The sequence below is a fragment of the Patagioenas fasciata genome, chromosome 4 (assembly GCF_037038585.1).
Source record: "Patagioenas fasciata isolate bPatFas1 chromosome 4, bPatFas1.hap1, whole genome shotgun sequence".
NCBI classification, from domain to species: Eukaryota; Metazoa; Chordata; class Aves; order Columbiformes; family Columbidae; genus Patagioenas; species Patagioenas fasciata.
In genome coordinates, this window is record NC_092523.1 from 29,240,972 (window position 1) to 29,266,586 (window position 25,615).

Sequence of the window (25,615 nt, forward strand, 5' to 3'; positions counted from 1 at the left end):
AGGAATCACGAAGTTAGCTTCAGAGTGCAGGACTGTTACCAGCTCCAGGTATAAGATGGCATTAGACTGTAACTGTTCTGCTGCTATAATTATAACAGAAATATATTTGCCATTAGGCATCGTATTTTTCAGTGTCCCCGGGTAGCAAAGGAGTTTTCCAAAACCAGTACTGCATTCAGCTACAAGTTAAGCAGAATCATGGTTATTTGAATGTTTTTCTCCCACATTAGGACTGATTATTTTGCATTGTACCCTTACAGTCCTATTGGAGCTGAGCATTGGCCTCACAGACATATCAGCTTCAGATTAAAGGCACCTACACATTCTGCAGTGGGCAAATAGTAAATTTGACATCAGTGTTGCTGATGTTGAGGATCAATACACAGGTACGCACTATGATTTTCATTCTTGGAGCTCCTTTGACCAAAATGCAGGCAAAAAATAAATAACAGCAACATCTGAACTAAGATGAGGAAATTCTTGAAAACTGGGGACAGATGGACTATAATACATTGAGTTTTGACAGATGATCTGACAGCTCCTGTACCAAAAAAAGGTAATCAGCTAGAAGAGGTTATTTCACACTGTGCCTGGCACAGTCTCAGCTTTATTCTGCTCATGTGCTGACTACACCTGGTGAGGAAAGGAGCCACCAGATTGATCACGAGATGCTGTCCAACCTCTTGGAGCAATGAGGCATGGCTGAGGTGTGCTCTCAGGTGATGCCAGGCATGAAGCTGTGAAAATTGGGGCAAGGCAGCAGCAGGAATCAGTGCTCTCATACTGGGTGTGGGGGGACAGGAACCACTACCCACAGGAGCACTTCCATTCCCAGGAGAGCAGAGCGGCAACGGGGACACAGACAGGTTGGGGCTGCTTTTTTCCAAGGGGTTTGGACTTGACCATTAGCGAGCACAGGGCAGAGCATACTGCTGCTGTCCCTAAAGACTGACCAACAACTCTAACCAGGAGTCAAACTGCAGACTGTTCAGAACAGCTGAGGATTTTAAAAAATCAATTAAAAAAGGAAACATACAGAATGGTAGAAGAAAACAAGCCTCCAGCTGGCAGGATGATAACTGCTACAGAAAGAAGTGTATTCATTTGCTCCTCCAGTAAGAAGAAACAGAGAGAGCCTTTGAGATGCCATTACATAAAACACCTGTTGCAGAGGACTGAGTAGCAATCCTTGTTAATGTGTATTTGTATTCCTGCAAGTTACTTGCAGTTTTTTAAAGACTAAATTGCTGAACTGTGTAATTAAAATGCATTCTTTGTATACGTAATTAATACAGTAATTTAGGTACCCAGCTTCTGTGATCTCATGCATAAGAGTAACTGCTCATTAAGTAATTACATGCCTACCTTGTTTTTCCAGTGCAGCAGAATGTATTTGGAAGCTTACAGGTAGGCTTGGTGCAGAAGAATGAAACCAGAAGCAGAGCCAAAGACAGAATGGCAATCTTGACACTCTGAATGGGACCCTGAAGGGGCAATAACTTCTGGGCCCCATTATCTGTCCCTTAAAAAGGAGGCAACAGTGCCTTTCATTCTGCTGGAAATCTAAAGTCCAGTTTCATCTCCACATCTCCCTTTTATTACCATGTAGACTGTGCTGAGTTACTGAGTAGGTACTGTTTGCATCCAGATCATATTCACACACTCTGGATATGAAACTGCACTTTTGGTGGAAAAATCAGTAACGTAAACTATAATCCCAGGTAGAAAGTGGCCATAAAAATGTCTATGCCCCATCCTGAAGAGGTGTCTTTTGAAAAGTATGAACTTGAGCCATGCAGAATTTCACTCCAGCCGAAGAAGGGCAAGCTTTTGCTTACAATGGATTGAACAATTGCTAGGGAATGAGAAACATATCTGTCGGCTCAAAGAGGGATTTAGACAAATTACTTGCAAAATTTTACTCAGGGGAAAAAAAAAACCTGAAACACTAAAGTTATTAATGATGTTTCCAGGCCAAGTAGTAGATTCACATTATTTTTATGGAAAAGATTCACAATTTTGCATTATCAGGTTTTGACTACGTCAGCAAGTATGTGGACCAGGAGAGTGAGTACCAATAACACAGTAATGTAGTAAAACTCTCCTGAAGGAATAAGCAAATATTGAGAAGAAATATTGAACACTCTTCTCCGATTCACCACTTCAAGAGTAATGGTGCCTAAACACAGCATTTGGCAGCCTTTTGTCCTCATTTTGTGTGGGTTTCAATGATAATGTGAAATACAGAGAAAAGAGAAGTTGGATATTTGGTCTTTGTAAAGCTCTTAGTCTGGACATTTGATCTGGGAAGAGAAGTGAGATGCTGAGGAATCAAGCAAAGGAATAATAAGCTCAGTGGAGACCTAGATTAAGATGATGATTCCAAATCTATCATCACTTCCTCTTGATGCACGAATGCTGATGTTGGCTTCATAATTATAGTCCAAAGCAATTAGTAACATTTGCTTATTGCTTTGAGAACGTCAAATGTTAAGTGTTCATGCCTGCCAGACCCCTCATCCTTGACGTACATCAGACAAACTTACCTCTCCCCCTTGTTTAAGAGCACAGTGTTCTTACCTCATCACCTGTCTGGCTGAGGTAATACAAGTCTGTCACCAAGGATCCCACAGCAATGCTGGAGTAACTACAGTATTTTGGACTTCCACACCGTCCTCTCACTGGGAATTTCCAGTGCTTCATAAATATTAGCCAAAACTGATTCATTTCCTATAATGTATGATCACTGTGATCCATTTGCTTTAGGAGGACACATGCATGCTGATAAAGCCTCTTCAACAAAATGATACAGCAAATCAACAACAGCTCCAGTAATAGATTCCAGACTCCCAGACCCCACGACACATGTGCTAGATACTGAGCTGGCTGTAGCATGCAGGCTGTTACCAGAACAGCCCTACGTGAGGTCTCACACACCCCACCATTATTCTTGCCTGCCAGTCACTAACAATTTTTTAAAGAAAATAAGAAAATATTGTGTTTTCTGTTTTTTTTTTAATCATGCACAGCCCACCACATGAAAGGCATGTCAGTCATGGACATCAAATTCCCACACGGATAGGGTCCCCTACCCCATTTTAAGTGATAACACGTGAGGAGCAAAACATTACCTTCTCCTCCAACAGCAGAGTTTCGAACAGTCTCCCTTTCCTGGCCAGCCTGGCTGGAAACCGCACTTCCACTTGTTGTCCTTCGAAGAACACTGAAGGCCTTGTTTATTTTTTTAAAAGATCTGCTTCTTAGAGTGGACCGTTCAAAGTGTTGAGCTGCAACAATAGGAAAAAACGAATCAATAGAGTTCAGCAGTTCTGGGCTAGAACCATGTCATTTCTGCCGGCATACAAAGGGAATACCAGCAACAGCAAGGTTGCCTGCACTTCACCTTTGCACCTGACTCCAGCAGACACTCCAAGGCTGCACCCACCTGAATCCAGGTACTATTATCCTCTCTCTGTCCCACACTCTGGAATTGCCACCTCCCCCTGCCTCTTTCACCAGCCATGCACATAAATCTCCTGTGAGCATGGTAGCCTGGGAGAGAATAATCCTCAATGGAGGCAGAATAAGCTCTGCCATTCTCAAGCTAGATAAATTTGACCAAAAAAAACCCCTGGAACCTGTTGTTAAAAACTCTTCTTGGAAAAAACCTGTCACCACTGCCTCAAAACCCTGCAATGCTTCCAAAGCTGCCAACAGTTTCATGTCAAGAATTCAAAGACTATCAGGTGGGAGAGACCAACTAAATCACATCATCTAACTTGGGTAAGGTAATAAATTAAAAAAATAAAAATCACAGTAGTTTCAAAACATGTCACTCTCTTTTCCATCCTTCTGAAGATGTCTTTGTGGCTGTTACTGCTGTCTCTTTGAGCTCTGCATGCTAGTCAAACATAGTAATCTAATAATACAGCATTCCCTCAAACCAGACTGTGACCTCTAAACTCAATGAAATCAGTGGGATTTAATTTCATTCTGGTGTTCTCTTCTTACCCTCCTCCTTTCCTCACCTCTCTAGCCCCATGCACACAAGAGGATAGCACTGCTCATTTTTTAGTCTTTCTTCAGCCCTTCATTCATCCTCACAACAGGCAGCTGGTGCAACACAAGGTAGGATATTCACTTTGGTTTCAGTGTCCTCAAATGCAAGCTCTGAACTCACTGTTAACACCTCCAAGTCTTCTTTGGGCCAGGCCATGTTTTTCAAATATGACACTCATCTTACCAGAGCTGGGTGCAGTGTCACAGAGTGAAGGATCAAGGCAAGGTTTCCTGGTGCAACTTGTCCTTGACTCTGGTTATTTCAGCAGGACCAGCTCCTCTGAGCGACACCTCCATGGGAGGTCGGCAAACATCTCCCAAGATCCCAGGCACTTCTTAAGGTTTGTTTTCCTGCAAATTCTTGGCAACTGCCAAACACAGTTACCAAGAGGCTTTTGGGTAAGTGCTCATGGTATGATCTACGTGGATTACTTGTGCCACTGTGTTTTGGTGAAGTTATTACACAGCTGCACCATCTCTCTGGCACATCACATATCCCATTTTCTCTTGCAAATGAGCAATCTGCCTAATAGTATTTCTTAAAACCCACAGTTTGCATGTGTGCAGCTGGTCCTTCTACAGCTTGATGCTGCCCCTGGCCAAGAAAATTTGTTTCTCACCTCAAATCTATTGGGTCACTGAGTGTGCAATTTGACAAGCTATGTAAAAATAAAGCTTTCACTCTCCTTTTTTTTTTTTAAGGCTTTTAACAACATGTGTTTCACAGAAAATGAATGCTGAAAGAGGCCACCAATCTCTGAAACCACCACTTTCACTTCTTACTTCTGTTTTGGTTGCTGCGATGCAGGTCTCCAGGGCTGCTGCCTGACTGGCTGTCCTCCAAGGTGGGGCTGAAGGCCGGGTTCACCAGCCCCGGCTCATCTGTCATTAAGGCGATGGCCGCAGCTGCTGAGAGCTCCGGGCCCAGGGAGGTCACCGTGAGGCTGGAGCCATGGTCTGGAGAGCAGTCTTGGGAACGCCTCTTCCGTTCCTTAGTAAGGCCGTAATGGGATGCTCCTTTACATCTAAGGAGAAGGGAGAGAAAGGGAGACATGATAACAAGTTGTATTTAAATGTTGTATACATATGGAAATTATCTGGTGCCAAGGAATCACTCTGAGTACAAACTGTGACAATCGTGGTGGCTGATGAAATACAGACGCTTAACAAGAGGGCAAAAATGTCAGCCCCATCATGTTACAGAGACTCAAAAGGAAGGAAAACTGTCCTCCAAATTAGCTGAATTAGCACCTTACATGGAGAGACTACTGCTGGTCAAGAAAATATAGAGATCCGCAGCCTTCCCTGTAGTCTTGTGTATAAATAGTTACTGTGGGTGCAAGAGGACAGGATAGCAGGTGGCTAGTTAAACCAGAGGTTACGGCCTGTAATCTTCCCTGTGCCTCTGGTCAATGAAAAAGAGCAGAGTGAGACCTAATATCTTCTTCAGGTCTGCTGGTGAAATAAAAGGCACCTTACTCAGCCCTGTGCCCTGACAAATCTTCCCAGTCACCAGAGTGATCACACCAGGAGCACAGTGCTGTGGTCCTCCATGCAGGAGGACATATGCCCTTCGGGTAGAGGCCAATGCAATCCATGAAGGCAGGGCTGCCAGCAAGGGCTGAATGCCTGAGGACTGTGGGAATTGAGTCCCCATGCTGTGCCTGTACAGACTATTTACCACGTGAACTGCACCTGATCAATTACTTTCAAATCCAGCCATGGAGGTGAAGTTTCCAGTTCAGTTGAGACATTAAAACAGAGAGGTTGTCACTGTGGTGGATGAAAACGTGCGAGAGGTGGTGGAGTGTCCCACTGGCCCCACCAGAGCCAAGGAGGGAGCACAGACCTCAGAACAATGTCTTTGGGCCAACCTGGGACTTACACCAGTTTGGGGACTTCAGGTTTGGTTCTAAAATAATTCCAGAGGAACATCCAAATCCTAAATCCTGACTCAACCTCTTCAGGAACAAAATCTTCCATTTCTGTGGAGACATGCATATTCCCAGAAGAGCTGAAGATACAACATTGTAAGAGGCAAATTACAAGCCTGCTTTTGAAAAACTTACTTGTGGTCCCAACCTTCTGCTCTAAGTTCATACTAGACAGCAGAGGCAGGACTATGCATGGCATTCCTTTCTTAAGACTTGTTAAAGAAAGTCACTTGAATTAAATTGGAGGTCACTGTACTCTTCATGAGTCACTATTTAACTAAAGCTACGTAATAACTGAAGAGACAGAGTGGTCCAAGGACACAACACCTATGACATTTCTCCATCACCACTTCTGTCCAGTGCCCAACCACTAGAACCTCATTCACCGCATTAAAAAATAAAATCTGCTTTTTAATCGTGATCTAATGAGCTTGGCCTACTTTCAGTTACTATTATCTCTTTCTCCATAGCGAAGGGTAACTGATGACTTTCATGAAAGTGCCCTGTAGGATGAACTCACAGAAATGGCTGCAGAAACCCTGAAGGAGAGAAAGCTCTTTGTAATATATGGCATACACAAAAGGCAATGCATAATACATACAGTACACAATGCTAGTGGGTTAAGTGTTAGAAAAAGAAGTACTACACTGAACAAAGTGTAGCCTTGGAAGAGATACGATTTATGGGACAGAAAGATGAGATGAGGATGAGTCACAGAGCTCTCTGTATCAGCTTTGCAGTAGTGGTCTAATTTCTCTTCGAGTATTGGCTTTTTATGAGACAATTGAACTAAAACTTTTTTTAGCACTAAATTATGTTTTAACATCGTTTACCATAGTTTACTATCATTTACCTCATACTGCTTCTGACAACTTCCATCTTAAAGAGGAAAAGAAAAAGCCCAACTCAAACTGTATCATATTAATGCAGCTGTGTAAGGGCTTTGTGTATGCTTTAAGGTTTGGATGGGAATGGCTGTGACAGAAATTATTTCTAAAACCTTTCACAAGCAAAAGGAGGTGTCTCAAAAGAAAATGTTCTTATGGAAGAGAAGGATGGTCAAGTATTTTAAAAGGCCAGCAAAAAGCTCTTTGGAGAGCTATGCCAAGACTAGACTGCAACAATAATAATGTAAAATAGAAAGGAAGAGCTCTCCTGCCTCCGCTACAGCAGGTATTTTCCTATTCCTTCCTGCACAAAGAGGCCCGACTTCTTACCTCTCCCAGCACCCCACACCCTGGCAGGATACTCTCCTTTATATTTCATTTATATTTCAGAATGTGATAGGAGATACTCCTACTATACATTTTATTTTATTTTCCTCTTTTTCACTATGCCAGTAAAGTTTCAGCAGTTGATATTAGGGCACCAGCCTCGTGAATGTGTCCTCAAAAGAAGACAATTTTTATTTTTAGTGTATTGCATGAAGACCAACATGAAGATCAGAAGAAGCTCTGCCTAAAGATCCCCAGCTATGTGGATTCAGCTGCTGCCTGGTGTTCATCTGCACTTCACTACTAAAGCCTTTGCTTTCTGTGGAAATCCTCACTCGCTGCTGCTGGCTGCACTGCAGACACCCCGTTAACAGCATCAGTCCAACAGCAATGAACAGAAGACAGTCACTTTGAACGCAGAGAGGGCTGATCCAGTTTCAGCTGTGGCTTATTGGAGAAGACAAGTTGTCATGATACAAAGCACAAGGCATATCTTTCTAACTCTGCCAGAAATAGTTAAAAGAGAACCAAAGCTCTCAACGTATGAGCACTGAAGCTATTTCTTAAATAATTGTGGCAGGCATAAATGAACACAAATCAAGTCCTCTTTCTTCAGATTAACACACTGTCCTTGAAGAAGGAAAAAAAAAATCCCAAGCTCTCAAACTTGTAATAAAATCTACAACAGCATCCCTTCACTTTCATTGTTTTCCTTGTGCTGACACTGCTGTGATAACAGAAAACAGAAGAGACGACTGTCTAAGTGGAATCATATTTATAGTGTCTCAGCTACGTTTTTCCATATGGTTGCTTTTGGCTCCCAGAAAAGAGAGATCCATAAAAAGCTACATACCAGTACTAATTACCTCTCTCGTTGTGATTATTAATCAGCTGCTTGATTTATAGCTGGAAGAGTGAGATACCTGATTAGCGTAGGCCAGTCAGAAAGTGAACACAATGCTGTCTGGTGGCCAAGGTGAACTACAGATTTATGTTCCTTCTCAGTCCCATTGGACAATCAGTACATCCATGCAGCCATAAGATACCGAAACAATTTGAAGGCCAAAACCAAGAGAGAGAAACAGACATGAATAATGTGTGTTGTACAACTCATGCTATTAAAGTAGCGTCACTAGGTGCATATGGGAAATTCAGAAAATGGTTTCTTCTGTTTGAACGCCTCTTTTATGGAGCAGAAATGTGCTGTTCTAAATACTGGCTGTATGAGCTAGCCGCCTGGCAGTGAGCAGGCAGTGGTGGCTACTGGAACTTCACCTGGGGCTGCAATTCTGGCTGGCACCAGCACTGGTGGTCACAGAGCATGCCTTGCCCCGCACTCTGCTCCACACACAAGGAAGACCCTGCAGCCCAGTACTCAGGGGCTGCACATGTCAGGTGCTGAAGCCCAGAGATCCAAAACCTTGTGGCTGCCTTAACATGGTCCTACTGTTTGTATAAATAAGCTTCAGTCAAACTGAAAGCCAACAGAAACATTTCCATGTTATTTGCAAATACAAATGAAAGCAGTGGTTTGAAAGCAGAGATCTGTTTTCCTTGCAGCATCACACACTCACACAGCATAGCAAGGAAGGCCTGCAAGTGAGGTTGACCTCGAGGATTTCCATCATTCAGGCTCACACAGGGGCATAACATAAAGGCAAAACATAACAAGAACAACTGTATGGATTTTTTTACTTCACTTCTAGTGATATAAAGAAACTGTATCACAGACAAAAAATATATGTGTATATTTATAATGCATTTGCTTTTTAAAAAATGGTCTGCCTTCTATCTATGTCACTTCACAGGTTATCCCTCTTTCTCCTTGTCTCACACCTGACTGCCTGGGCTGGTAACAGGGGAAAAAAGTGAATCTAGAGACTGACAGTGCTTGTGAACCAGGTCTGGCACAAATAAACGGAGCAGAAGCTCTCCCTACCCAGTCACAGCAGCACTTTCCCAACCTCACTTCTGGCACATTCATATTTTGGGTCTGTTTTGTTTTAGAACAGCAGCAATGAACACATTGAATGCAATTAAGAATAACATATACAAAGCACTCACAATTGCCCAGCAGAAGAAAACACTGCATAATGGGCTGCCATCGCTTATCAGAAGCTCAACCCTGATCAGGGTAGACAAGTGTGTTTCAGCTGTGCCCTCCCTGCAAACAGTTTCATCCTCATTTAATTTGGGCTTTACACAAGCCAGGACCAGAAGTACCAACAGTACGTATCACGCCCCGACCCTCTCACACAAATTCTCCTGGCTGCTGAGGTACCCTTGAACCGATCCATCAGAAAGGCTGATGAAGAAAATGAAAGTGACCAGCAAGGAGCATCCAGGATAACCTGGTGCTGATAAACTCACTTGTGAGACCTGGTGAGAGGTTCCTGCCATGTCTGGGAAGCAAGGGGGGATTTGAAGTGGAGAGGCCGACTGACAAAAAGGTGTTGGCAGTTCCTGCCCCACAGGAACCATTCGCAGTGTATGTGTATCAGCCGTGATTGTAGCCCAAACATAACCCAAATACCTACCATATGGATTTCAGGCCAAATGCCTAAATTTTAAAGCTTTCTGAAACTTCATCGTAAGTGCATGTACTGACTTTGTCAGTTCTCAGCCAGAGATCACACCAAGCGTTCTGATCTTACTTTTGATCACCTTGCACCAGGAACCAGAGCAAAAAAACCAAACTCTCCCGAACTCCAACCAAATCCCATGTTATGGATCTAAGCTAAAAGGCAGCAGATACACAGTCTCCCATCCAGACCAACCATACTGGTGCTTAAGTGACCAGAGACTCAACATCTTCAACAGTGAAGGTGACTAACACCTTGCTGCTTCTTACACCCAATGATGTATCACACTGGCTCAGAAATCTGGCTCCTGTGAATTCTGGTCCTACTTGCAAAGTTTTTCTTTTTGGCTATACATGAAATCCAGTCCTGGGACTGAATGCTTAACAGCAATGCCCTGTCCTTGGTAATTCTGAATTCTTGCACGGATTAATCACTGCATTAATGCTGCACATGAAAAAAAGCTACATAAATAAGTACCTGATTTTTTTTCTTTTATTGTATTTTCCTTTTCTGCTTTTTAGAAAGGATTGTGTCATGTCAAAGCATTCCTCAGGCTACTGTGGACACCATCTATAGCTAGGAAGGTCCTGACTACATTAAACTTTCTTTAAAATTCATAAAGAAGGGGATCAGGCATTTAAAAAGCAAAGCTTAAATTTATGGATTACAGTTTCCAACCAACATTTGCTGAGAGGCTACAAAAACCTTGTCTAAACATGCAGCTAGAAACTGGATGTTCTCTGCACCTGCACCTGTATTTCCTAATGCCAGCAACGTTTCTAGATGCTCATCACTGCTGTTCTGTGTACTCTGTACTTTGACATTGATGCACTTGGGTATCCTCTCCCTGATGGTTTCCCTTGTCATGGTGCCATAGGCTTGCCATCTTGTTTGAGGAAAAATAACTGTTCATTTTTCACCTAAGTGGGAAATTGTCCCAGTTACTATTACTCTTCCACTTCAACAACCCCATAAATAGAAGCCTTTTAGAGACAGCTTCCTGACACCTGGGGCATCAGGGCTGGCTGGGGCAGAGGCACGGGCCAGCGGCTTGGATTCCGCTCCCTCCACAGGGCTGGGGATGAGCAATTCCGCCTACACTCCAATAAACAACGCTCTTCCCTGTGTCAGCATGGCGATAACTACGACAGAAGTTCAGATGAGGCAAATGGCTTCTGTGTCTAGCTGTCAGAGAGATTTTCTCATGTTATTCGCTCTCTGTTGTCAAGCAGAGGCCTTTGCTAAAGTATAAACACATAGTGGATGGAGTGATTCTATATTTCTGCATTACTACTCTAAATATTTATAAAGGTCCTCATAACATTTATTTCTTTAAGCTAAAGTTATTTAGATTAAATACTTTCCCATAAAAAAGGAAAAACCTTTCAAATATATACATATATATATATATATATTTTTTTGTAATTATTATTATCTTTTTCCCAGTGTAGTTTCTGCATATCCCTGATATGGTTTCTTAGAAGTTTTTTTTTTTGTTCTTGTTGTTGTTGTTTTTGTTTGTTTGTTTGTTTGTTTGTTGTTTTGTTGTTGTTGTTGTTGTTGTTGTTGTTGTTTTTAATGAAGGTATCATAATTCAACAAGCTCTGGAACTACCTTACTGGTAAAGCCTAAAGATATGCTGTGTCCTGTCCATAAAGATCTGACCCCCGAGAGAGGCTGTCATTTTGCAATGTTTTTGCACTATAATGCTGTCAAACAAAATATATTTGTATATCATATAAGGAATGTGTGCAGGAATATCTGTGTACTTCCACATCCATGTCAGATACTCTGTATGAACACCACTAGAAAAATGACTTATAGTTCCCACAAATTAAACAACTCAAACAAACAAAACCACAAACAACAACAAACCCAACAGATTTCTAAGCATATGAAGAAGCTATATTTTGAGCATTTTTTATAATTATTATATTAGTCATCAGCTACAGTGACATATTCTTATTTCTGTGATTTGGTTGCTGAGAAGGAGCAAGCATAGCTAGTGATTCTGGTACAGGCTCTTGAAAGTATTTTGCATTGGTGAAGAATGGAATTGCAGTTCAGAGTTCAATCCCCACAGTTCCCAAAACTACCAACAGATGGACAGTCGGTGCCAGATACACACTGAACAAGGGACAATGGAAACCGAATCCCCATTTTAAATTTGACTGCTCATACTGAGGGAACAGAGGAATCTCCAGATTTCCTACTAGTTTCCAGGACAGTTGAAAGAACTTGGAACATATTTTTATTCTTAAAAAATTGTAGACTTTAAATGTCACATACATGCTACCAAAGTGTCATGTAACATGTGGTTATGTTTAAGCTTTTAGTTCCATTCAAAAAGCAAAAAGCTGTACTTTAGCCACCATCATCAGCTTCTATTATGAAATCTCCTAAAAGGCCCATTAACCTCTATCATGGGAAAGGGAACTGGAAGAAATAGGTAAACAATGCTAGTTGCCTGCAATTGTGGGCAAAAATCATGCTGGGATTATTGTGCAATGATCCCGGTTGTTCTTGGGACCGTGTACAAATTGTTGATCCAGATCACATTATCTCCCTCCCCTGACACTTCTTCCAGGCCATTACTTTGTCACTGATGATTTTAAAACTACGACTGTACTGATTTCTCCTCAAGGTTCAGGCATCATTTCAAGCTTTAGTGTTAAACCATTCAAAAAAATTGCAGCTGTCTTACATATAGGGGAACAGAGCTGTAAATTGCTTGCCACAGCTGAGATGGGCAAGTCAGCACACGGGCTGGAAATGCCAATTTCTTTTACGGATTAGTACAGCTTCTATGTTGTGCCTAACACAACTACTACCTCAGAGGAGCTAATATTTACAATTGACTTTGTGACTTCACCTTCTGTTGCCCTTTCTCCACCTGTGCCCAAGCTACCAATGCTTTGAGAATGCACAAGGACATCCGCAGCCTTTTCCAGTACTCACATAAGGCATGACCTTGGATTGCCACCACAGCTTCTACCTTTTCAATGCTGCCTTTAAATGTTTGTAGTGTTTGTACAACATAAGCAGACCTCAAGCAACAGAAGTGAGGAATTAACCAGGCTGAAGGAATGTAGTCAGCCTATTCATCATTATTTGCTCCTAGATCACTGTAAACAAACATTTCATCACAGGGATGTTAATGGCCAGTAATACAGAACCACAGTGATCTTTTGTGATGCAAAACAACAACAGTATTTATTTATACTGAACTTACCCAATTATATACTAAAGCTCCCCAAGAGTGAACTAATAATATTAAACATATCTCATGCAATCTACTCACACCAGCTGACACCAACAAGGAAAACAGAGGAGCAGCACACTATCTCTGACTCTTGGTAGGTGCTCAGGTACTGACACAGCAAGGAATTTATGAGTACCTGGCTAGGAGAGCAAAATAAGAGGGAAAAATAAAACACACGGCACTAACATTTTTGAGCTGCTGAGAACCTTGCAGACAGCTTCTAGTGCTTTTGGCATTCAACAGTTTATAATATATCATTTAAACCCGCTAAACCTGTTCAAGTGCTATAGTAAAGTCCTGAAGCACTCAAAACTCTTCTCTACTTCAGTGAAGCTGGATTGATTGAAGCTCTACCAGGTGCTTTTGTTACCTTCCAGAATTGCACTGTTTTCTACATAACATACCTTAAAGCTTCAGCCTTCCCCATTCTTGAAGAAGAGTAAAACTGGGACTTTGTTTCCAAAGAAAGTGGGAAACCATAAATTAGGAAGACCTCGATAGCTTTCTTCACAGAAAACTTGGGTACTTACCAATAGTTTTATCTACAATTGGTGTGCAATTGCATGCGGTGAGTGTCAGTTGGGTATTTGGAAAGTGATATAACACTTGCTATCAGCAGCTGTTAGCTTTGTATCTGGTTTTCAGACTCACACAAGACCACTCAAAGAACAGCACTGGTACTCTGCAGGCAATCTTGACCACTGATTTTGCCTTATACTAACAAAACAATAATATAATCTTTTTACAGTAGGAATTGAGATCATATGTAATGAGACTCCAGCAGAAACACTGAATATATTCCTCATTTAGAACCTTAACTGAAAAATGAGCCTAAGTAAAATTACAGCATATGTATACAAAGGCTCAAAAAATGTTAATGCTGCTAAAATCAAGTTATCTGTGACAAAAATAACAAGTTTAAGGACAAACAAATTCTTGAAGTGTTGCAATGCTATACCTCACAATCTGATACATGGTTTTTCAAATTAGGTGGATACACACATAGTTAGTGTTAAGAATAAGCATTCAATCTGTTGATGCGTGTGTTTTTCATGTTTATTGTTCAGTGTTTTGACCACTGGATTATATTCAACTGGTCTCCTGGAATTCAGTATCTCAGCATTGTCTTCTCTTACTATCCACACCTGTACTATAAAGACTTTACGATGCAGTGAGCAAAATATGCTTGCAATGGAACAAGAGGTTTTGGGTTTTTAACAAGAGTGACAGTATCAGCATAACTCGATTCTTGCAGCTACAGACAGAAGAGACTGCCAGACAGAAACTTTGTACTTACACATACTTAGCACACATTTCTTTTAAAAATAAAACTAATTACAGTATCTGCTATGACACAAACTCAATAAGCCAGCACTGCTGAGAGCAGCATTGAGGCTTCTGTTAGCACAAAGCAGTGACACTTATGCATAAGCATCTAGATGTAAAATAATAAAAAGGGAACATTGTGTTCAATTTCAAGGTGTTTTCAACCCAACACTTGGGTTTACTAATATGTTCTCCACTGGAAATTACAGGAAGCAGTGGGGCTGCAGACAGTAAATAATGAATGCTGTCTTTATACCCTCTTATTGACAGAACATTTTATGGACAGCTTTAGCTCTGGTGGCACTTGCCTGTAACCTCAGTGACCCAAAAGTCACATGAGATTCCTTTTAGGTCATCTTAGGTATCTAAATTACATTGCTATCACATCTTAGTATACATCAAGCTCTGAACACATGCTTGTTTCCACATGGGAAAGGTCACAAAAAGGAGGACTCAGCACACCTTCTCAGAAGTTGGAAGACTACAGAGGTTCCTGTCAGAAACCCAAGTATTGAGAAAAAGTCTCCACCACCATGACTAAGTAGTATTTTAAGATGTCACAAATGTTTCCCATTTTGAAGACAAGTTCTGTCTTATCAAATCCAATGTCTGATATTCAACAGGGACCCTTAATCAGTCCTATAAGAACTAAACAGCATGTGACTCTTCAGTGTGTCTTAAAACCCTAAAATGTCATGAGCTCCTTGTTGGGGTGGAGAAGGAAAAGTACAACATTTCCTGGTGTATCACAGAGCTCGGTTTCCAGCATTTCAGCCTAAATGCTAGCATAAGAAGTATATAACTCACGCTATTGACTCAATATCTCATTACACTAGTGGGTTTCATTTGGTGAAGATAACATAGCCAACAGTACATTTTGCTAGAGAAACACCATTCTGGCTTCTACTCCTCCTGGCTCTCCAGTCTTCCTCTTTGCACATATGGCTGGAAGAGGGTGGATCAGAAGGATGTTACAAGCCAGTTTTCAGAACAAATCTCCCCAAACCCATTGGGCATGCAAAAATCTTCGCTGCTTGTGGTTTTATGAGTTCCATCCAGTTGAATATGAGATATTTCAGTGAAATATTTCACCCTTACATTAAAATAAGCACACATTGCAAAAGCACCTAAAGTCTTCAGAAAGTCCATATCCAGCCACAGCACAAGTATGGCTGGAATGTTGTTTACAGTCTTCTGAAAGTTCACATTGTAGGAAATGCTCACTTATGCTGTAAAAATTGTGAAAAACACTTTTTTTGACTCACCATTTTTTAACAGAACTGTCAGAAATACTTTTAACCTGAATTCCTTTAGCCTAATCTGAAAAGAAGTCCAATCCGCTCAGTTCTTCCCCCACGTTGCTACCTGCAGGCACTGTTGCACTCAATGCCATGGAAAGCATCCAAAAACGTGGTGGTGCAGTTTCCCTCCTGTTGTACATGAGCAAGGAAGGCTGAGGGATTTCGCCCCCTCACAGCTCAGTTTTTGGGAGTGCTCTAACCACTAAAGTTCAGATCAGGTTGGAGTAAGGCTGATGCCTACTCCTCCTGCTGAAGCTTATTCAGAGAGGTGGATTAAGCAACAGGGAGCCCCGATGCTATCGTCAAATGAAAAATGGGTGCCTGAGGAGGAAAAATCTGAGCCCTGCTTCAAAAAACTGATGTGGCTTTTCAGTTGGAGTTAGGAGAGGTTCATAACAAAACGCACTGTCCTCTGTTAGTCTGACCAGTGTCTTGGGGAAAAATTGGTAATACCATAGAGGCACACAAGTCCTGCTTCAGTCTGAAGCTGAAGAAGTGACCTTTATGGCTTCAAATATAGATTGAGAACCCCTTCATAAAAATGTGTCTTGTTTTCTTAGACCACCAGAATTTAACTAATGAATCAAGGGATAAAGTGTATAAACTAGGGTAGAAGCAGGAATCCAACCCGGACTCCCTTAATTACAGAAGATGCCTTCAGAAGTGGGTAAAAAAGTAGGAGAAAATAACTTTTCGCACTGTATCTTACTTTAAGCTCAAGTTGTTCCTGCTACTCCTTCATATTCCATAGATTATAGATGCTACAGATTTCTTTAGGTTTTCTTAGTCACTTCTACCCTCTCAGATTTCGTGCATCGTATAAATAACAAAACATGCTATCACTCTGTTTCTTTCTTTAGTTATTAAACTAATTTTTAAAAGTCTGCGGTAAAAAGCAGTCATCTCATACAAAACACATTTTTTACTTTTCCTACTGAAATACAGGAAATAGAAAAAATCCCAAAATATTCTTTAGGAAGCTGCTCTTTCATTCTCCCTTTTATGCCAGCACAGCTATAGGAATTCCAATATTCAAGCTTTAATGACTATTTTTGCTTTTAAATTAAAAAATCAACATCATAGATGCAGCTGGGCACCTAGAACACCGTGGGCAAACCTGGGCAGCAGGTTTGGAGAACTCAACGTTGAGTGTGAGCTACAATTATATTCCTGCAGCAAATCCAAGACAGTGGCCTTGCCTCTGCTGTCCTAGGAGAGGGGTATCCTACCTGACTTTGCTTCTCCCACAAAATGGGTGGAGGCTGCTGTGTGAGAGGCTGCTTTGAAATGAATCCAAATCGTGAATTCTCTGTGACAGGTTGTGGCATCTGGATGACTCAGCCAGCCTCTGCACCGGAGGCTGTTCCAGCCCAGGCTGTGATTTTGTTAACGTCACAATTTAAGTAGACCTGGGTCTCATCACAATCTCTGTAGACTTGGGTCTCATTAGCAGTGGTGATGGACTCCCTGAAGTAAAACTAAGGTGAGGTAGGGAATTATGTCAGTTCAGTATCGGCTCTGAAAAGAAGGATAATTAAATTCATTTTCTTCAAGCTGAAATGATCCCCATCCTTCAGAAGGGAGCTGGCAATCTAACCCCCAGAAGTGTGCTCATGCCATACCTCATCACCTGCTTATTTTCACAGCAAAGGCACTACCCACATCATAACTCAAGGTGACCCAAGTCATCAACAGCAGACAGGATTTCCAGCTGGACATCTACATTGGCATCCAGCAGACAGCAGCATGCTGGGGGCATTGGACATGTTGGCAGCCCAGATTCAGGGGCAGCCCAGATTCAGGGATCCACTTGCTTCATGTAAATATTACTGCAACAGCCTGTCATTGTAGATGGCTCATTGAGCCAAACTGACCAGCTTTATAACACAGAATAATCTTGTATCTACAATGAGAAAATTTTTTTCTGGTTCCTAAATATCTGTTCCAGCCTGACACAGACATTGTGGATTTAAAAAAACAAAACAAAACAAACCCAAACCAAAAACAACAGACTAAACAAAACTGGTAGTGCATTTAAATATTTATATTAGCAACTGAGACATGGCTCTCTGTTTTAGTATTTTTTGCAATGTCTTGGACCAGTGGCTGGTGGTTTACCTATCTTCAGCTAGTTCTACCTGCTGAGGAATTTCCTTAACTGCCCCTGAAACAAGTTCACTTCCTGAAGGGCAAAGCCAGACACTCAACACCATGTGTTCATAAGGGTGCATTACAGAGGGAAAAGAGGAGGAGGAGGAAGAAAGGGAAAGAAATGCTTAACAACTTAGTGACTGTAAACAAGACATCATCACAGTAAATTGTTTTCTTATTACTTTAAAAGCTAACTGAATATGCTACAGCACCGTGTAGGAGGGGTTGCTGTGTACTTAGATATCAACATTAAGGACACCTCCCAAAATCAAGCACGAACTGTTACGCAAAGGTTAACCACATCAGCCTCCAGAGATGTTGCTGCTTCCTACGGGGTTGTCTGCAAGAGGGAAGTACATGATTCCTGTAGTGGTTGTGAAATGATACCTTAGCCACACCATGGGTATTATATGTGTAGACACACATCCAAGAATAGATTCCCTGGAGACATCCCCATTTCAGAGTAAGAGCATTCACCACAGAAGCTACCCTAGAGTAAGAACAGTATTGTCACTTCACACCCTACTTCATGATGGATTAACTTGTGCTCAGATCATCTTTTTGGGATCATTTCTGCCCTTTCTTCTGGGCACCAAATAGAAACTGTGGGAGCTCTTAGTGCCAGTTTTAGGTGCTAGCTTCCCAATGGCATTGCACATTGCAATAAAATCCCCTAGGGCTTACTATATTCTTGTTCAATGTTTCCCACAACACAGGGTTTGCTCATTTGTGGGTCCTTTAAACTACCACAGCACAGAAAGCAATAAGAATAAAAGCAGTCCCATAGAGCCCTAACTGTAAGACAAGCACTTCTATCCCCTGCCAGATACTTCAGCATTTCTAGCAAAAAGGAGAGAGGGAAACAAAAATAAGAGACACCCATCTACCTTCTAAAACCACAAAAAGTTGGGACTTGAAACAGAGCTCTATTGTATACAAGTGTTGCTAAAGACGCAGAATCATGGGTCACCCAGATTTCTGTGCTCAGTCCTGGACCTCACAGCTCACCATTGTCATGGAAGGTCAAAGACTATTTGTCTTCAATATGACTATTTTGGAAGACCTGGAAGAAGCACTCTTTGCACAGCAGTCAGAAGGGAGGATAACATCAGCAACTGCTTTCCTGGCACAGGGGACCACAGACAGAGCAGATGTTCATTTTGGAAATGTCAGAGAGTAAAAATGAAGTGTGAAGGGACTTGTCATTAGCAGACGGCAAGATAGGTGATTCCAGAATAATTCTCTACCCCATCATAATCTTTTCTTGAAACGATTGCTCAGGAAGCCAAGGTGTGACTAACTTTACAGATAGCAAACACCACTGGATAAACAGACATGTAAATTATAAAGTAATTTAGGATCCAGTTTCCATGTTTGTCTCTGACAAAGGAACACATAGGCATGTCTCAGCGCAGATGCTGCAGTTGAGATAGCCCCGTATCAGCCTGGTCACAGACATGTCCAGGGAATGTCTGCAGAAGGATTTCAGGCCATACCCATGGCTCCACCTCTCTTCCTCCATCTGCCCCCTTCACAAGCTGCCTGCCACAGGGAAGGTCTGTGCAGAGTCAGTTGTCCCACTAGTGCCCACAGACAAACAGGAAAACATTGTCCCCGGGCTGTGAGACATCACGCACCTCTGGGGACAAAACATGATCTCCAGGCTGTTTTGAACTCCTGCAGGTTTATGTTCATGCAGCAAGCCAAAGAAGTGCTCAGGTGGACATAGAGCTGCCTCCTGTCCTCGGTGCCCAGGGCCTCCCTAAGAGGAAGGATGGGGATAGAGTACGGAAAGAGTGTCATACGGTGCCAGACCTATCTCTCTCTTGAGCGCTACCAGAAAGAGATGGGAGGAAAAAATGCACAGAAGCTTTTTCAAGAAAGACAACCAAACCTGTAAATCCTGAATTTCCCTGCAGTCAGCAGAAAAACCCTTCCACTTCCTGTGCCCAGGGACACTGAGGTGAAATGGAGATGCCACCATAATTCCTGCTTCATCACTGTGGTCAACCAGGGGTGTGGTGAGAGGGGACCAGGATCCATCCTCAGCCTATAGCTACACTGTTCCAACTTCTTCTGAGACAATAGCAAGTCTATTCATCCTCTAAAACCCCTGAGGCCTTCTGTGGTGATGTGGATGACCCTTACAAGGACTAGCCTCAAGGCTGGAGACAAACAGGGACATTTCCACACTCTTACCCTTTAGCTGCAGATCTCACCATTCAGCCACGGATCACTGTTTCCTGCTACCCTCCTGAAAACATTCTGATTAAAAAGGACTTTCTGGTCAGTGTTAAAGTAATGGAGTTTGTTCCTGCCAATGCAGGGAAATGCATTTCAACAAAACCAAAGCAAAACACCCCCCACCCCAAACAAACAAACAAACCAACCAACAAAACCAAACCAAAAAACCCAAACACACAGGAGAAAAGTCACAATTTTGTAGTATCTGTTGTCATGCAGCTACCATTGTCACAAGGGACAGTAGTCTGAGGTTTTGCAAAGCTCCCACACATGGGGGTGTTTTTTTGGAGGGAGAAAGAGGTTGTCACAGAGATTGCAGAAGCTGGAGTCCATGACATTTTATTTGTATTGTTTCAACTCATTCAGCCACATGCCCTCAAGGGATGTTCTGTTTTTAAAAATTGCTGGTTTTGCTAAAAACCACACGGTGTGAATCAGTGTGGTTAGATGCTCCTTTCCTTCTTCTTTTTTTTTTTTTTTTTTTAAATCTCTACTATTCTACCTCTCTGCTATATAGGTGTAAAAAGTAGAAGTTTGCCCATGTACACAAACCCTCATTTTCTTCCTAATTCATTCAAACGAAATTCAAGAGAGTAATTTGCTGAAGTCAATGGAATAATAGCTGTATAGAAGTAATCTAAGGCAGGAAAAAAATCAAGCACATTGATATTACTCTTTTAATTACTTCTTCCATCTTCTATAGCTTCCTCTGTCTGAGAACTGGAATAGCAGATACAGTAACAATTAGAGAACCGAACAAATCAACTACGTAAGAGGAATTGAGTGATACAGGGGGAGAACTTATGACCCTCATTTTCTTGCCTTATTTTATTTTCACTGTTTGTAGTGGGTTTTGTAGGTCAGTTTTGAAGTCTCTTAATGATTTTGGTCCAGGTGGTAATTTAACTAGGCAGAGGATCAGTTGATAAAACTATGATAGTTCTACAACTGAGCTATTTCACGGCCTATCTTAACCTATGTTTAGTCTAACAGATAAATGTTTAGAGTTCACGGAGACTGCTGAAGTGAAGTTAAGATAGAGTCTCTCCAAATCTGGTCAATCCATAAGGCTTTCTTTGTTTTTTAGCCTTCAGCTCCACATGTTTTGCTGAAGTTAAGCTCTGCGGCTTAAATTCACAATTTACTCATGCATTAATCCATAAATTTAAAATAAAAAGCATAAACAGCTCAGAGCTTTGCAGTGCTGCAATAGTGCAAGGCCATGCAAGACACATGACTTTGCACCATTGGAGTTAATCACAAGGGTCCCTGACAGATCAAGTCAGCCTGTTTCTCTCTTTCCTTTTCCTCCTTACCGTCCTTGAACAAGGCAAGACACTCCACGGAATAGCTCTTTAACAGACTATTTCACAGACCAGCCAGGTGCTTGGAGACGAGAGAAGGGAGCAGACAGGTTCTCACCACTACTAACTACAAGGATGGGGCTTGTGTAGCCCCAGTAAAAGTGTCTCTCCATGGACTGACTGAATTTACCAGCTTCAAGTAACTTTGAAATTATGGATGGGTGTTCTCCATTCACCTATCACGGTTAAATCCAAGACAAGCTTACTCTGTCCTTATTTGATCCTGACTCTGCATTTACTAGAGTGGTTACAATGAAGTCTGTGTCTGAGGGTGCCTGATATTTTTAAACCATTTCAATTCTGCTTCATCAGGCAGAAGAAACATGCTGCCATCATGCCATGCAGTGTTCAAGGCCATGCTTTCCTGATAACCTTGATCCCTCGTTAGTGCTGTACCAAGCGGGACAGATGTGTGGGAGAGGCAAGAATGGAGGTGTAAAGAAAACAGGAATTGAGAGGAAGCAATGAAAAGACAAAGATTTAGGATGGCCAGGAGCAGCCAGGTGGAAAATGCCTAAAGAAATCAAAACACAGCCTGGCACTGGTGGTGACAGAGGCCGAATGAGCATCACAGGCCAACAGAAAGATTCCTATTTAAAGAGTTTCAAACCTGCATCTTCTCTCAAAACATGCACCGGGCAGAAGCAGATAATTCACACTTGGCAGGTAGCGTCAAGAGAGTTTACGTAACACTGCAAAAAGCACCTATTTAAAAGCAAACTCTTATTTTTACCCAACACGCAAGCAAATCAAACTCTCTCATCACAGACAAAAATCTTCATGCTGTCAGCTGTGAGATCGCTTGGTGTTGTAAAGCACCACAGGGCACAAAATCACTATGGTATTTTTTGCATTGGTTGTCAACCTCTATTTGCTGGGGATTTGAAAACCAGCAGGGACATGGAGCACAGAAGATCTGAACAACAATTAGCAGACCTTAACAAAAAGCAAGGAGACCATTACAAATCTGTGAAATGCATTTTCTCTATAAGAAAGGGACAGTTATCCTCTCTGCAATACTGAGTTAGCAAAAATATGAGGGATTTAACTGAGCATCTGCTAAGGATGGGAAGGAAAAGACAGATGTTGTGTTGTGAGGTAAGTAAAAGAGACCACAGACGTTTTTGAAATATCTGGTGTGGATTACAGTTCATCAGCTCTAGAAGAGGGTGACTTGGTCTAGACCTCCCTTTATGGAATCATAGAAACATTTTGGTTGGAAGAGACCCTCAAGATCAATGAATCTAACCATTAACCTAATTTAACCATTAACCTAGCTTAACCATGTCCCTAAGAACCTCATCTATGCATATTTTAACATCCCCAGGGATGGTGACTCCACCACCTCCCTGGGCAGCCTGTTCCAATGCCTGACAACCCTTCCCATGAAGAATTTCTTCCTAATATCCAATCTAAACTTCCCCTGGTGCAACTTGAGGCCATTCCCTCTTGTCCTATCACTTGCTACTTGGAAGAAGAGAGCAAAATCCACCTCACTACAACCTCCCTTCAGATGTAGATAGCGATAAAGTCTCCCCTCAGCCTCCTTATCTCCAGGCTAAACAGCCTCAGCTCCCTCAGCCCCTGCTCATAAGACTTGTTCTCTAGAGACTTTACCAGTTTCATTGCCCTTCTCTGGACTCCCTCCAGCACCTCAATGTCTTTCTTGTAGTGAGGGACCCAAAACTGAACACACTATAATATATAAATGTCTTTTGTTTACTTGGGTCATGTTACTATTATTCAAGCCTGATTTATGAAAAAAGCAGATCTGTGGGACTTTGCATTTATTTGCTTTGTCAGCTCAACATATCAAGTGCAAGTTTATATGTAGACTATATATCTTATTAAATGCTCTAGTATGTTTGGGTCTATTATCTTCTGATTTATTTTGAACTCAAAGACCATAACTGTAAGTGCCTTCAAACCTACAGATGTTTAGACCACTGAGAAAAGAGCAGGAAAAAAGCAAAATGCAACAACCATTACTGTCCAACTTCATTACACTCATGCCTTGGAAGGATAAACAAGAATGTTCTGGAATTTAATCTCCCCTGAGGAAAAAACTGGAAGGAGCATGTTTGCTAGAAACGATGCACAATCTGCTATAAATCATCAAGATATGCAAAATTTAAACGCAACTTAAAAATGGACACTGAGAAAATTTACAGATACAGGACCAAGGAAAGTACCTTTGCATGGCTATACCCTCAGCCCATGGCAGCACAGAGCAGGTGGAAGCAGATGTGGAGAACACAGCATGTCCCCAACTCTGGAGTCTGTGTGGGACATGCAGGACGCTGCCAGCCCCATGCCAGGGCCCAGGTGCGGCATGAGGACAGCACGGACTGCAATAGCCACCGCTGGGCACCTATGGCGGGGGCTTCTCAACATTTCTAGATTGATTTAATAACATTGCTAGTATCAATATTTCTATCACAGTCTGGTTTGGGGCAAAGCAGCAGCAACTGGCACTTGAAACTGTTCTCAACCCCACAACAGATCTCAATGACAACTCTAACCACAGCAGTGCCAGGAGCAACAAAGAAACACCAGCATATATACACTGTGTTTGGGAAAGAATTGTATTCACCCTTTCTCAAGCACTGCCATCTTTCTGCTGCGATTACAAACCAGGTAGTAATGCCTAGAGGGGAGATGGGCCAAATGTTTAAACCAGAATCAGTGGTGAGGCTGCTTTGGGAGCTGACAAGGGCAAGTCATAACAACCGCTTGGGATTCCCGCTCCCACTGCAAAACCTGTTTGACAAAGGGTTGCGTTGCAACATGTGCTCTTCATACAGAGTACTTATTTCTGAATGTAATTGAGCTTCTTGGCAGGAGATGCTCATATACATCAAGTAAAACAACCTTGCTCATCCATATCAACCTATACATCCTCAGACAGTAGCAGCAGCATAACAAAGTCTCTGCTTTCAGTGGCCTCCTGTGGATCACAGGACAGATTTGGTTAATCATGCCCATCTCCTCTCCATAAAAGCCTGCTCCACATGGGACATTTTCTGGCCTTTTATAGTGTTTAGTTATAAAATCCACAAGTGAAGGGGCCTCCATGGATGCCCCTATGAAACCACTCCACTACTCATTTTACACGGGAAGGAGGGTTAAAAACAGTGGGACATCACCAGTGCTAACTGAATGTTAAAAATAACATACAACAGTAATGTTTATCACATATGGAGGAGAAAATAAAATACCCGAATTATGCTTTCAAAAATAGTACTATCTTGTTTTAATAAAACACAAAACAAAATGAGGCCATTAGTCTACGAATATTATCAGCTCACTAAGTTCTGCAGAGGAAAGAGGAAAACACAGTCCTTAGAGCATGCCAGATTCTCTTCATCCTCTATTTAAGAGGTTACTAAATTATTGAAATTCTACATTAAGAATATATTACACACTGTCTACTGAATTATGGGACTGCAATGCGTAATATAGAGAGAGGTATAAGCTTCTCAATATGTGCACATGAAATGACTCGCTGACCTGAAACACTTGCTTCCTGCCAAAGTGATTTCAAGAGAGTCAAGGAAGGAAAAATAAATCCCAAAGTAACACACCTATTGAATTTTGTAACTGAAATTTATACCACTAAAGACATTTTATTCATTTATTTTACATTATTTAGGTAAATAATCTGCAGTGGGTTAGCAGAAGAGGAAATAAAACATGAGCATGGCTTCAGCAATTGTGAATATCTTGTCTTAATCTGACTTCATTCCATGTGTCACAGCAATGTCATGGAACAAGAGGACACCACAAGGACAAAGGAGTCAATGGTGATTATTTCCTCCGTTGTACTCAGCTCAGTGTCTTGACAAAAACAAGAGTGAATGAATACCAGAGCAGATTCAGTCAATGCTATGTGTGATTGTTACAAATCTGATTGTCTGCCTGCACTGCTAAGAACAAGACTTTTATTGATAAAGTTTAATGGTGCTGCCAAAAGAAATTCAATGGAGACAGAAACTTCCTAGAAATGTGGCTGGACTTGCCCACTGTTACAGTCAGCCTCTTTTCCTTTATATCGGGAGGATCTATTGTACAATATGTAGACGTTATGGATATTTCATAGTTAATATTTTTTGCGTGTAAATGTTGTGCAGCATCTGTTGCAATCTCCAGCCATTTCACTAGGTTGCCCCTGAACTTGT

General features: G+C 41.7%; 1 protein-coding gene across 6 annotated transcripts in view; it reads right to left on the minus strand.

Annotated features, from left to right (window-relative positions):
* LNX1 (ligand of numb-protein X 1) overlaps positions 1-25,615 on the minus strand; it is a 76,403-nt gene that overhangs the window by 31,364 nt on the left and 19,424 nt on the right. For all 6 annotated transcript variants that reach the window (XM_071807494.1, XM_065837062.2, XM_071807495.1 and 3 more), the window contains 2 exons: positions 4,843-5,084; positions 3,132-3,287 (listed from right to left, as the gene is read on the minus strand). In XM_071807494.1, coding sequence (XP_071663595.1) covers positions 3,132-3,287; positions 4,843-5,084 — 398 coding nt within the window. The remainder of the gene's footprint in view (positions 1-3,131; positions 3,288-4,842; positions 5,085-25,615) is intronic.